This window comes from Artemia franciscana, unplaced genomic scaffold (genome assembly GCF_032884065.1).
Source record: "Artemia franciscana unplaced genomic scaffold, ASM3288406v1 Scaffold_284, whole genome shotgun sequence".
Taxonomy (NCBI): domain Eukaryota; kingdom Metazoa; phylum Arthropoda; class Branchiopoda; order Anostraca; family Artemiidae; genus Artemia; species Artemia franciscana.
The window spans coordinates 1127256-1141682 of NW_027063596.1; the positions used below are offsets into that span (position 1 = coordinate 1127256).

General features: G+C 33.9%; 1 protein-coding gene across 1 annotated transcript; it reads right to left on the bottom strand.

Moving 5' to 3' along the window:
• Positions 1-5682: 5682 nt before the first annotated feature.
• On the bottom strand, positions 5683-11097 carry LOC136043027 (uncharacterized). Its single transcript, XM_065727916.1, has 2 exons — positions 10152-11097; positions 5683-6172 (listed from the first exon to the last, which is right to left on the bottom strand). Exons 1-2 carry the CDS (start codon positions 10237-10239, stop codon positions 5772-5774), a joined length of 489 nt encoding a protein of 162 aa, XP_065583988.1. The 5' UTR covers positions 10240-11097; the 3' UTR covers positions 5683-5771.
• Between the last annotated feature and the right edge of the window lie 3330 nt (positions 11098-14427).

Genomic DNA, 14427 nt, shown 5'->3' on the forward strand with positions numbered 1-14427 from the left:
TTAATTAGATAATTAATTTTAATTAGATAAAGACAAATTTAAAATAAATAATTTAACACAAAAAGAATTACAGAAGTCAAAATATTTACAAAAAAAACTTACTACAAAAATCAACCATAAAACTGTATACACACACAAAAAAAAAACAAGAAATCGTTTTTCTATTATTTAAGGTATCTTTTTTGGAAAAGCCATTACAAATCAAAATACCTATAGTGAAAATGAATTCTGTGTCTACATATATTGGTCAAGGTGATTCGAATATCTTTTGAACTAAAGAAATAATTAGTCCCCTTCCAATTTGAGCATAATTATTTAACTTAAAAGACAAATAGCGGTTATCATTAGTTGATTTATGAATGATTAAATAAAAAAAACAAGTTTTTTTAACAGAAAGTAAGGAGCGACATTGAAACTTAAAACAAACAGAAATTACTAAGTATATTAAAGGGGCTGCTTGCTCATCTGCGCCCCGCTCTTTACGCTAAAGTTTGACTCTTTCTCTTAACTCCACTTTTTAAAACAGTAATAAACTTTAGCGTAATGACTGGGCGTTGATGAGGAAGTAGCCCCTTTCATATACAAAGCAATTTCTGTTCGTTTTAAATTTTGATGCTGCTCCTTACTTTCCGTTAAAAAAAACTTGTTTTTTATTTAATTTCTAAACGTTTTTGAATCAATGCATGTTTTGATTTTGGCTCTCCGCAGATGAATAATTAAAACGAAATTTGCATATTTTTTTTTTTTTTGGCTAAATGGCTTTCTTATAGTTTTGATCGAATGATTTATAGAAAAAAGGAGCGGAGGAGGAGGCATAGTTGCCCTCCGATTTTTCGTTACTTAAAAACGCAACTAGAACTTTTAATTTTTTACGAATGTTTTTATTAGTCAAAGATATACGTAACTTACAAATTAGCTTAGAAATGAACTTCTGAATTCTCATGTTTTTATTACGTATATGAAGGGGTTCACCGTCTCGTCAGTACCTCGCTCTTTATATTAAATCTTGAATTTTGTCCCAATTTCTTATGAATGACCCCTGCATGACCTTTTTAAGGTTACTGAAAAAGGCTACTAGAGCTTTTAATTTTTAACGAATGTTTTTATTAGCAAAAGATATACGTAACTTGCAAATTAGCTTACATAACGAACTTCTGTATTCTCATTTTTTATTACGTAAATGAAGGGGTTCATCCTCTCGTCAGTACCTCGCTCTTTACACTAAAGCTTAAATATTGTCCCAATCTCTTAAGAATGACCCCCTGAATCGCAAAAACCGTAGAATAAATAGATGAAATTACTAAAAATATTTTAGCGTAAAGAACGAGGTACTAGGAGGAGGTGAGCCCATCATATGCGTAATAATTTCTGTTCGTTTTAAGTTTTAATGCTTCTCTTCACTTTCAGTTGAAAAAACTTTTCAAATTTATTTTTTCATTGTTTCTTTTTAAATAATGCTAGAAAATTCTGCCCTCCCTTCATGAAAATTTTCTTTCCCCATGAAAAATTCCTCCAAGGAAAATATTCCCCTCTTCTCAACCCTCCTCCCAACCTAAAGATCCCCCTGAAAACGTCTATACACTTCCAAATAAACATTACTTATATGTAAGCACTGGTCAAAGTTTTTAACTTGCGGCCCCTCCCACGGGGAAGTAAGTCGTCCCCAAAGACATAGTTATAAGGTTTTTGACTACGCTGAATAAAATGGCTATCTCAGAATTTTGATCTGGTGACTATGGGAAAATAATTAGCGTGGGAGGGGGCCAAGGTGTCCAACAATTTTTTTGGTCACTTAAAAAGGGCACTAGAACTTTTCATTTCCGTTAGAATGAGCCATCTAGCAAGAATCTAGGACCACTGGGTTAATACGATCACCCCTGAAAAAAAAAGAAATAAACACGCATCCGTGATCTGCCTCCTGGCAAAAAATACACAATTCCACATTTTTGTGGATAGGAGCATGAAACTTCAACAATAGGGTTCTCTGATACGCCGAATCTGATGGTGTGATTTTGTTAAGATTCTATGACTTTTAGGGAGTGTTTCCCCCTATTTTCTAAAATAAGGCAAATTTTTTCAGGCTTGTAACTTTTGATGGGTAAGACTAAACTTGATGGAACTTATATATTTAAAATCAGCATTAAAATGCGATTCTTTTGATGTAGCTATTGATACCAAAATTCGGTTTTTTAGAGTTTTGGTTACTATTGAGCCAGGTCACTACACAGTACGTTACCACGAACTGTTTGATATATCGGAAAAGCCAATTTATCATTGTTTCTGCGAATACATCTAATTATTGTAACTTTTGTCTCTATTTATCTTTCAAATTTAAAGACTAAATACACACTCTCCCTCTTTCCAGATTATACTGAAGTTCGAAAAACCCTTTTATCCCAATTCATAATTCCATCTGAACAAAAACATCATTAAACGGTCCAACCCCGACTTTTGGCTTAAGGAAGCATTGTTTCTAAAGATATAGTTTCCGCATAACTTACAAAAATAAGAGGCCACGAAATAGAGATTAGCACCGCTATTTTGGACCTTAGGGGTCTAGTGCCGTCATATATACGTTGCCTTTCCTGTGCTCCATAAGGCAAAGTCTATTACAAATCATCCTTGTTTCTTATCTTATTGCCTTTCCTGTGCTCCTAAAGACTAAGTCCATCTAAATGATCCACATTAATGATGATGAAACTAAACCCTCCCTAACTTCAAATCTGATTTAATAGAAAACCATCTATTAACCTCATTTTCTATCTTAATCATGGCTTTATTAATCTCGTACATCGTACTAATCATTTTAATATATTTGTTTGGCATACCATAAAAGGATAAGACCTTCGCTAAAGCTGTTCTATCAGCTGAATCGAACACTTGATCATAATCTATAAGACTAGGGGCTAGAGGTGTTTGATGACTCAGGCACTTTTCAATTATTAATATAATGGGAACTTTAGTCTATACATCCTTTACCCGTCCAAAACCACACTATTCCTCTCTATTAAAACCCCTAACCCTCTCTATTAAACATAAAGCATTTTCACCAATATTTCTTGCTGCCTTCCTAACTTTCTTCACTAAGACATCGACAGCAACTTCACAAACTATTTACCTCAAATTATTCCATTCATATTTTACATTCTCAACTCTGCAGTTTTTGCCAGTATTCGGTTGACAATAACATAAAAATAAGGTTAACTTACTTATCATCCTGTGAATACCAAACACTGTATTGTTTATAACTAGATTGGTAAGCCTATAAACTTATAGCAGTCTGCCGCCATTGCTGCTTCCTTTTCCTAAACCAAATTTACCTAGGCGAGGATACCTTCTATTTCTGTTTCTACTGACAAGGGCATTGAAAAAATATCAAACATTGATCCAAAACCAAAAATTATCTGATTACGCAGAGAAATGTATTTAATGAGCTTAGCACTGCCATAGAACAAATACATATGGCAGAAATCAGGACTTTTTACTCTATTAATTTCCTTTGCAAATTGGGTTTCGAACAATGTTGATCAACAATGTTAGTGCAATGTTTAGACAGAGATTTGGCATAATAACGTTTAGCATGCGAACGAAATTAATTCACAAGACCAATAAAAGACTTTTAACACTTTCCACAAAGAAAACGAGAACTCGGAGATACGCCGATAAGCTACTAACCCAGTGTTTATGGACATAGCAGGGACTTCAGATCTAACGCAGAACTATTTGATCGGGAAAGCCTTTTCTTCTGCCCAAGGTATTGTGAAAATCAAATTACTTGTATAGGATTTGACAGAAGCTGCTTCTGTTATAGGTAATGACAAGGCATTTTCCAGTAACTAAAATATCATTTTAGTCTTGTCAAGTGTATCACCACAGCCTGACTGAAACAAATCAAAATCTTTTTTTATCACACTCAGACTTATTAACAATTGGAAAATGTTCAGATTTGTTGCTATCAGATGCAAGGAAATATTGAGGTTCCTAGACTTGCTTCTTGTAGGTCTTCTTTTTCTCTTGTTTATAGAGCGTCTAAGCTTCGGAACATACTTAGTAAAGATATTAAGGATAATGGTAATTTTAACCAGTTTAAATCTGATTTATGTTTGGAGTTGATCGGTAGGTATGCTTTCAAAACAGATTAATATATTTTCACTGGGTTATTTTTCTGTATTTTCATTGTGCTGTTTTGGGGTTTTATATTGTAGTGGTTTGTTGTTTATATATATTTTGGCTTCGGTAAATGGTCTCATGCTCCATATTCTTTTTCAATTTTTTTTATTTTAGGACATCCTCGCAAGCTCCACTTTTGTTGTACCATTATATTAAAAATGTTTATTTTCAATAAAATTGTTCTACTACAACTACTACTTCTACTATCATTCGCCACTTTAGTGATTTCTTTAGCGTCGAAATCAGCAAAAAGTTCTGACAATATTTTGGCTTTCGATTCTGGGAGGAGGTTAATTCTATGGAGTAAATTTAAGTTAAGCCAGTACCATTTTTCACATATTTCACATCCTTGCGGACCCAGAGAAAGGAATGCCTCAGCCTGACGGCTAGACTCATTTTTGAGATAACAGTTTAAATCCCTACCCAGAATTATGCTGTTAGAACCACCATTTTACTAGTAACTTTCTCGGATAATCGTATTACCAATATGATGTTGCACGTGAATATCCGTACGTCTGCAATACTTATTGTTAAATATCTAAAAGCAATATTGAAGAAGCTCTGACAGCGTCCGGAATTCATATTCATGAATTAGCAGCGAAAAGATTTATCTATTAGATGGCCGTAGTTAAAGTTTACGGGAGTAGATTTGTCTACATACTCCATAGCCAATCAGCAATGGTATTTTATCACTATATTTAATTTTATTCTGGAATGTTTGCAATGCCTTGGATTAAACCATTCTTTCATTCGTCTTCTTTTGTTGTATAATTAGTTTTAATTATCATTAGAGACTAGCGATCATTATTTTAGGTTCTGGGTATTTTGCTTGATGAGAATCTCTCGCTCAGACTTCATATCAATCAAATTATAATCAAGATTATCTTTGAATTCTTGTAGACTTGAACTTATTTTCTCTGGGGGGATTCTAAAAAATTAGCTCCACAGTTTAATTCAATCTTACGTCACTTATTGCCCCACTTTATGAATGTAAACATTTTCCCCTATCTGACACAATCTCTTTTGGTGGTTCATTGATTGTTTTCCTTTTAACGTGAGTGTTTTTTTCGTCTTTTTCTCTTTGTCTTTAGTAGCAGGGGAGGGTACCTGATGGATCATTTTGTTCTGATGACTATCAATATCACAATAATACCTGTAGCATACTCTAGCAACGCCCAATAAGTATATCCCGTGCTTAAGAAAAAGATGTGTTTTTTTAGCTTCTCTTTGTTTGGTTATTACAGTACAGAGAAAAGCAGTGACTGTAGTTTACCAGGAGGTAGTCAAAATCTAGAATTTTTAATGATTCAGTCTTGCAACATAAATGAACAGTTCGGGAAAATGTTCAACAAAACCTCCCAAAGGAGGAGTAAAAAAAAAACAATTAGCAGAGATTCATTTCTGATTTTGAATTCAATGTGCCAATCTTTACCAACATGAATGTCAAGAATTTCTAGCCTGTCTTAATTGGACTAGGAATTTCTAGCCTGTCTTAATTAGTTGTAAATTAGTAGCTTCAAATAATAAATTTATTTGTATCAAATTATCAAAGAGAAAACACGTTTGTAAAAATCAAATTATGGTTAAAGCAGCACGTTCTTTTATATTTCGTCAACCTCCAATATCCAAAATGCTAGTCCGTTTGGCAACCTGGGCCCTGGTTGATACCTGGGCCCAGAATTGGGAGACTCGTAACTATACATATTGTCGTAGCTGATAATTTTGGCACTATATTCTTTCTTTAAAAACGACATAAAATCTAAAGCCCGAATACCATAAATCTCATCAGCACATACAAATTGTGGTGCATAGTTCATACCCAGGCCTGCGAAGGCCTGGGTAGAAGAGTGAAGGTTGGAGTTACGGTTGGATATATTCAAATTGTGGCCAAACTTGAGCTGCAAAATATTGGATAGACGGACTCTCTGATCCTCCCTTAATCCATCTACGTAACATCTATAATCGAAAAGTGGAATACTCTCAGCAACACGGATAAACATGCCTATAACAAAACACCATAAGAAATATACAGTTAGTTTTGACCGAAACATTGTCTAGTCAATAAAAAAAAGAGTTATAGTGCTTAAAATTTGAATATTTAGTAAGATTACTAAGTAACCATTGAACTGAACCGGGTCTAACTCGACTTACATTAACTATTTAGATGATTTAAATTTTTAACATTCCTTGGAAATATGTACTATTTCATGCAACGTCTATGTTTAATTTATTAATACAGATACAGTTTGTTTGTTTATTTACTTTTTAAACTACGTGTTTATTTTTATTCTTAATTTTCCGATCTCTTTTCCCAAGCATAAGCATGTTATATTGTATAAAAAAAAAGCCTCTGAAGGTTTTGTCTTTGGAAAAAGAAAAGAAAAAATAACAAATGCTCAGTTGCTGAATTAAACTTAAATCCAAGAAACACACTAACAAAACCCTACAGTCTGAAGACAATGACATAAAACCAAACTGAAAAAACGAAGTTATCTTAAAAATCAACATCTGTCTTCATAAAATAGCTATAGATAGCGCAACAGCGCTGGCTATGTAAAGTGATGGGAGCACAATGTATTTTTTTTTCATAAAGACACCTCGTATTGAAGGAATTGTCGCAGAAACTTGAGAAGGAGCTTGAAAATTACCAAATGAAGGTTGGAAGAGCCTTTTTTAGAGTCAAAAGTGATTAGAGGGCCACCAGACCCGAGCCATCCCATGCATTCCCCAAACATATTCAATCAAATTTTTAAAATAGCAATTTTGTTAACATAGTCCAGTAATTAAGTTTCTGAGGACACCAGCCCCCCACAATCCTCAGGGCAAGGGCTGTAAGTTATGTAATTCGCCCATTATATACATATAGTATTCCTCAACCGGAGAGAAAACATGTTTGACAGTGAACGTTCGATAAGACTTCTAGAAAATTCCGAAGTATGTAACTGAATCAATACTGAATCAAAAGAATTCAGTGTTGAACTGAAAAAATTCAGTGTTGAACTAAATCAAAAGACGTTAGGTGCATAAAGGTTGTCAAAAAGGCATAACTCAGAAATGACTCAAGATATTAAGTTGGAACTTTCAAGGAGCGATAAAGAGGATGATCAACTGACCAAAAGGGCAATATTGCACGCTACCAATACTACTACTGTTGTTACTACAACTACTGCTTCTGCTGTGGCTACTACTAAAGATGAGGATAATAACACGAAAATTAGAGGAAATTTTGAGGAGAAAGTTGAATAAAAATAAAATCATCCTATATACTTTCAGTTTGTCAAAAGGGCGTATCAGCAATATCATAGGAACAGCTTACCGTATCAAAATGAAACCTCTACAGTATCATGAGTCGGATGTTAAACTGACCAAACATGAATACGCGCATACTGCTATTGCTATTAACACTACTGCTACTACTCCAATAGTGGTACCTATAGTCCAACTACTTCTACTGCTACAACTACAACTAATACTTTTACCACTCAGACATTACGACTACTACTGCTATTACTGTTAAAGCAAAATCTTTAGGAAATGTTAAGGGGGAGCTGTTAAAGCAAAATCTTTAGGATATATTCAAGGGGGAGTCAAACTAACCTGAAATCAAAACAGATATTACAGGTATTAGAAAGGCATATTGGCAACTTTTTAGTAACATCTTCTTGCATTAGGCTGAAACTTCCAGTCCTTGATGAAGAGGGAAGTTCAAGTGATCAAAAAGCAAATATGCACAGCCTACTTCTGCAACTACCACCAGTGCTACTGATGTTAGTACAACTACTAATCCGAAGGTAAATTATGAAATTCACCGGTTGTTTTACCTATAATATTTGTTATTACGAAAGAGGATATGTTTGAACTTTGGAGTTCAGGAAGGCCAGGGGCATTGAGGTGATTCTTCCAAAGAATGTTGCGGGGAGCGTTGAATTAAATTAAAACACTTGATGTACATACAGGATGTAAAAGGGCGTATCTCAGGGACCCAGGGTATGAAGTTGGAACTTCCAGGAAATGATAAGGGGGATGATCAATTTACCAAAAGACGATATTCACACGCTATTTCTGTTCCTACTACTACTGCTACTACTTTCGTGATTATTATAGTTATGGCTGTTGCTACTATAACTACTGAAACCAAAATCAACTGTCAAAAATACTTAACTGAAAACAAAATATATTTGAGGTGTTTTCTCTTTTGTTCACTTTAACACATCATTAAGATTCACGATTACAATCATTAAGACTCTCAGGAATGAATACCACTCTTTATTTGAATTGAATTACTCCTTATTTTAGTTGCTGCTCAATTATAAAGCCATTAAAGATTCTTCAAGTTATGGAAGTAAGAATACTTGGAGATTTTGTACATCGACTTTAAAAACTTGAAAATGTATTAGAAACAAAAGCGATATACATTTTCCCTAAATTTATTAGATTTAAACATATGTAAATAATTAGTATTTCCAAATGGCATTTTCAAATATAAAACCATAATAATTATTTCTACAAGAAACCTCTGCTGATTCTGCCCCCCTCGTTCAGGTCGTCAGCAGTTTATAACATAGTATAACAATTCCTTTTGTAAGTTCTGAAAGGTCCAATACCAACACCTTTAATTTTCGACAAATTGAAGTTGATTTCAAAAAATTTTTTTAATTATCCATAATATATAAAGAAGGACATAGTAAAGATTGTCAATTGATGACGGAATCTTTTAAATTTTAAAATATATTATATTTTTCCGAAGGTATCTATTAAATTTTGTGTCCCGGTTTTGAGATTCCCTCCCACGCCCATCCTGCCCAAAATTTCCTTGCTTCTTACGATTTATTTTAGTATCATTTTTACTATTATTATGACGAGATACATTTTTTTTATATTTCGCACTATGTGTCAACCCCAATGTTACAAGCTTTGCTCTCCGTTGAGAACTAATGTTTTTTTTGTATCTTTGAATTATTAATAAAACAGTTAAACAGTTACAGTTAAAATATTTCTTGTTGGGAAGAGACATTAGTGACTGTCAAATTTCTTTTCATCACTATTTGAAAGACAAAATTTTAGTCAATATCTGTGTTTTGATTGCATTTGACTTCATTATTACTATTTGCATTTATCCTATTACAATTTGCATTTAACTTAACTATTAACTATTACATTTAACTTTAACTATAAGGCATTGGGTCATAAAAAAATTTCTAGTTATAATTTACAACCAACGAATCAATCTATATATTTTGATGAGACCATAATTTGAATTGACGGAGCCGTAAATGACTCACCAACTGCTATCATTTGCATTTGAAACAAATGGATTTAAAAGAAGAAAAATTTGATGAATGTTTACGACACAGTAGGCTAATGAAGCTAAAATAAACTACAGCGGTGTTTAATTTGAAAAACAAAACAGAATTATATTTCAAATAACTTTTTTTTGTGATTAAATTATTTCTAATTATCTAAATTTAGAAGTTCTTTCCCAAAGCAACGTGAAAACCCATGCCTTTGTGTGCCTTTTTTAAATTTTAGCATGCTATTAGTTTTTTTATCCTGATTTTAAACCAGTAAAAACAACAAAACAAGTTTCTGAATTTTTCATTTCATTTTGTCTATTTACTCGAAATCAGCTTTAATTTCATACTTTTTTTATAATTATATTTTCTTATTTGGGTCAAAATCTGATATTTCAAAGTTTTAGCTTCTTAATTTATGTTTTCAATTTACACATAAATAAAGCTTAACCACTGTGAATGAATGAATAAATAAATAAACTGAATCTAAAGATTATAATAGTTTAAAATGAATTATAAACGCTATAAACTTCCAAAATAAGAATAAGTAATTTAATCTAGTGCTTTTAGATCGTAACTTTTACTTTAATTTTATGATAAAAGACGATACTCCAGAATTGTGAAACAGAAAAAATAAAACGATTCAAATTAAGGTTTAAACACCAAATAATATTTATATAGGCTGTATACCTGAATCCTTCTTGTCTTTCGTTTGCACCTCAATCTGAGATTGTAGCTTTACAAGTTCCTGTTGTTGCCTTTCTGCAAATGAGCACATTAGGCCTAAATGATGACTCGTCGATTCTTTTTGATGTTTCTCAACTATATGTTGCGTCCCCTAAAAGCAAGTAAGGAAAAAAGACACAAATCCATGTTTAGTATTACCACAGTTATTTACAGAAATCAAAGGATTTTAAAAAACTCCCCCAAGTTTAGAAAAAATAGACTTTTCAATGACTCGTGAAACTTAGGAGTAACAAGCAAGAGCTGTGTAAAATATTCTAATAAATTTTCAGTTATCTAGAATACTTTACTGGCAAACATAGCACTGACCGTACCTTTTAAACACATTTCAATAAACTAAACAAAATCTATTTACTATCGTGCTCTTGAAGAAGAGGCAAGATTTATGAGATCATCCCTCAATGAGCTATGGTCTCTGGCTTAGGATTACCCTACGTGGTGATCACCGTTTTTACAATATGCATTGGTAGGCGTAAGAGAACATAATTCTAAGCAAGTAAGTAAATAATTTACCATATTTTGCTTTGGATTTGGCGGATTTGGCTTTATGTGTAAATTATTGATAAGGCCCAAGAATAATACAAACCGACCCCATTATGGCCAACTGCTTGCATAATTGCAATAGTAGCAATTGCCGCATTTGAAATCAGCATTAAAACCTGCACGGAGCACTATATTCAAATTTTAGCTAGCAAAGAATCTAGAAACCCTAAGATTAACCAATTTTATTAGAAATAAACAAAAAGACTTCTTTTCTTCATAGATAGCAAGCTACAGCTATGTATAGGTTAACTGAGAGTGTGGTCCTTTTTTTGGTTGAGAAGTTGCTTGAAACTTCAATCCATTCTGAGAGGGGAGACGGCGGACAACAAGCACTTTTCACTGATTCAATGCATCTCACGCTCGTAACTCAAAACATAATCAAAACTTCTTCAATAGCTGGTCAAATAACGACTCATAGAGAGAGAAGAGAGAGAGAGAGAGAGAGAGAGAGAGAGAGAGAGAGAGAGAGAGAGAGAGAGAGAGAGAGAGAGAGAGAGAGAGAGAGAGAGAGAGAGAGAGAGAGAGAGAGAGAGAGAGAGAGAGAGGAGAGAGAGAGAGAGAGGAGAGAGAGAGAGAGAGAGAGAGATCGAGAGAGAGAGAGATCGAGAGAGAGAGAGATCGAGAGAGAGAGAGACAGAGAGACAGACACGAGTGGAGAGAGACAGACAGAGAGAGAGCATAGAAGAGTGAGAGAGAAAGAGAGAGAGAGAACATCCACAAACACACATATTCAGATAAATAAACACAGAAAGTCAGAGAAGGAGACAAGTGAATATTAAATCAAGCACATAGGCACAGAGAAAGAGACGCGATAGCGACCCTCAGAGAGGGGAGGTGAATTGTACGAAAAATAACCATGGTAATAGCAAGCTGATAAAAAAAATCATCCAGTGATTCTACTTTGATATTTTATTAGCATCTTCAATTTAGATGAAGTCAGTCACTTCAAGTTTACCTGAAAGTTTTGATTTTCCAAATTTCGTCATTGAGAATCAAAAAGGAATTTTCATTTGAAATCTAAAAAAAATGAATTTTTTGAAGTGGGTGCACCTCCTCCCCCTGGCCCTTGTCTGTGCTACCAATCATGAGTTCAAACCAGAACCTACGGGCTTAGGTAAATTTAAAGTTCTTATACATTGCCCTGCTGAGCCTATTTTGGGCATCCATTTTCTATAAGCAATTGGTGTAATAAGGAGGGTTGTTACTTTAAGGGCTCTTGAAGGATATTGAAGAAAATTTACAAATTAAGCGACTATATGCAGGCTACATTATGGATTTTGGTCGGGGATTGCCCGTAGACTCTTTTAGAAGTAAAGGGGCATAATTCAGAAAATTGTACGGGAAGCAATACTAAGATAATAAAATGTCATCAATGGGTATTACCTTTTTGAGGAATACGGAATTCAAGTAGGCTCTTCAAAATACCTTCCCAAGAGACCAATAAGGTATCAATATACCTTCAGCCCTACCAAAAAGAAGATACTATAATGTTCTAAAAAAATTTGAAAAAATTCTAAAACGCTTACTTATATGATTCTTTAAAGCTCTTTCAATGTTCTTTTGATTAAATGGATTTAATAGCAAAGGGTGTCGGCCAAGAATTGGCGCCGTTGAGAAGGAAACATGTTAAGAACACAATTTTGTGTGTTTCCCATGCTTATTTTTGGTTTCTTGATTTTGTTAGTAGGGTATTTATTCAATTTGAGAGTACATGGGCTGGAAGAAGAGTGAGACATGACTAAATAAACTGGAAATATATAAATTGGTCTATATACTTGCAAACTAGTGGGAGGAGATGGTGGAAATATAGTGGTTATGCATTTTAAATGTGGTAGCTTACTGTTTTCTGCATCATGATTGCAGCAGTAACTGCAATAGCGAGTCCATATTAACCAAAACTTGATAAATGTGTTTTGTGAAAAAAACTTCTTAGGGAGAAAAAATTGCCATTTGACACTGTATCAGGAATGGTAACTATCGTTTTGTTTACTCTTAAAGTAAAAATTCATTGCAAAACAGATTTATGGGGATTTTGAAAATTGTTTCGAATAAAAATAATAAGTGCACCATTAGCATTAACATAGTCAATAACCTAATATAGGATACTTATAGTCCTCCAACTTGAACACTTTTTGCATAAGTATCCCTGATGTCTGCTTTTTTCTACAACGGGAGGAGGGGCCACAACATCAAAGACATGTTTAATTGCCCATTCAAACAAAAATTAAGTTTTCTAGTGCCCTTATTAAGTAACCGAAAAGGTCGGACGGCAGCTTGTCCCCTTTCCCTCAAAGTCATCTGATCAAAATTGTGAGATATCAATTGTGTTCAACATAATTCAAAAGTCAAGTAGCTATGATTTTGGTGACTATATGACCCTCCAAAGTCCCTGAGGAAAGGGTTGTAACATCGAATCAGAGGTATCGATAACGCGTGTTGGTATCGGGGATATCTGTCTTAGGCGTTTTATTTTTCAGTCATGATTTTGTACTCCTCTATCGTGATTGCAGCAGTAGCGGCAATCATGGTTGCAGAAATAGAGTCAAACTAGTAGAGAGCAAACCAAAGATCATAGTAACTGAAAGTGGAAAAGTTTGTTTTAAGAAAAAGTGCATAATGAGAAAAAATTACCGTCTGACATTAATTCAGGAATTGTAACTATAGCTTCGGCTAATCTTAAAAGTAGAAGCGTATTGCAAAAAAATTATTATGATTTTGCAAAACAGCCTTAACCCCTCAGAAATGGCATCGGATCAAAATGGAAATAGCACAATTCCAATCAGTATGGTCAAAAACCTTTTACAGGGTAACTAGAGTCCCCGACCATGAACAACAAAGAAAATCACTTCTTGCATGGGAATACTAATTTGTTCTTTTTTTTTGTTTTTTAACTGGTGTAGCGGGTTACCAGACACCTGAAAGAGATATTTAATGGCTCTTGCAAAAAGAAAATTAAAATTGATTATTCCTTTTTTCAAGTGACAAAATATTGGAGGGTAGCTAGCCAACCTCAATCTCCTGTAAAAAGCCCTTTTCACCTCATCATGTCCAATCAATAACCCTTTTTTCGTCAGCTGAAACGTCCAATAAATTCTGTTGGTGATGATTCGACCGTCCGTTGCCCTTGGGAAATAGGCAGTAAGTTTTGCGATTAAGGTCCTAAAAATGTCACTCAATTACTAGAGCTTGTTCCCCCTTACCCCAAAGTCGATTATTAGGTTACTCAGATTGCTAGAGCTCGTAGTTTGGTCGGTAGAGCGGTGGAGTTGGAATCAGAACGGTAAGTCACTTGAGTACAATCAGTACTGAAATAGCATTCATTCCGTGAACACCTATCTGTATGCTCAAAGTTACCAGTGAGAAAAACCGGTTTCTTGATATAGTCTAACTTGCATAATTGGATTAGTATATCTGGATTGGACATAGTTCATTATAAATTTGGTCGTCAATACGGAGCATTTACAATCCATTCTTTGTAAGAAAGGGTTTAAATAGCCCCCCTATAAACATCATTTAGTGTCAGAGGATAATAACTTATTGGATATTTTGCATTGAATTGAAATAGCTTGACTGGTAATACTACATGAATTTGACTTTGAACGAGTAACAGCAGAATCCGGGTACCTACATAAAATGTGTGATGAAATGAATTATAGTGTTCAAGATTAATAATTTCCTT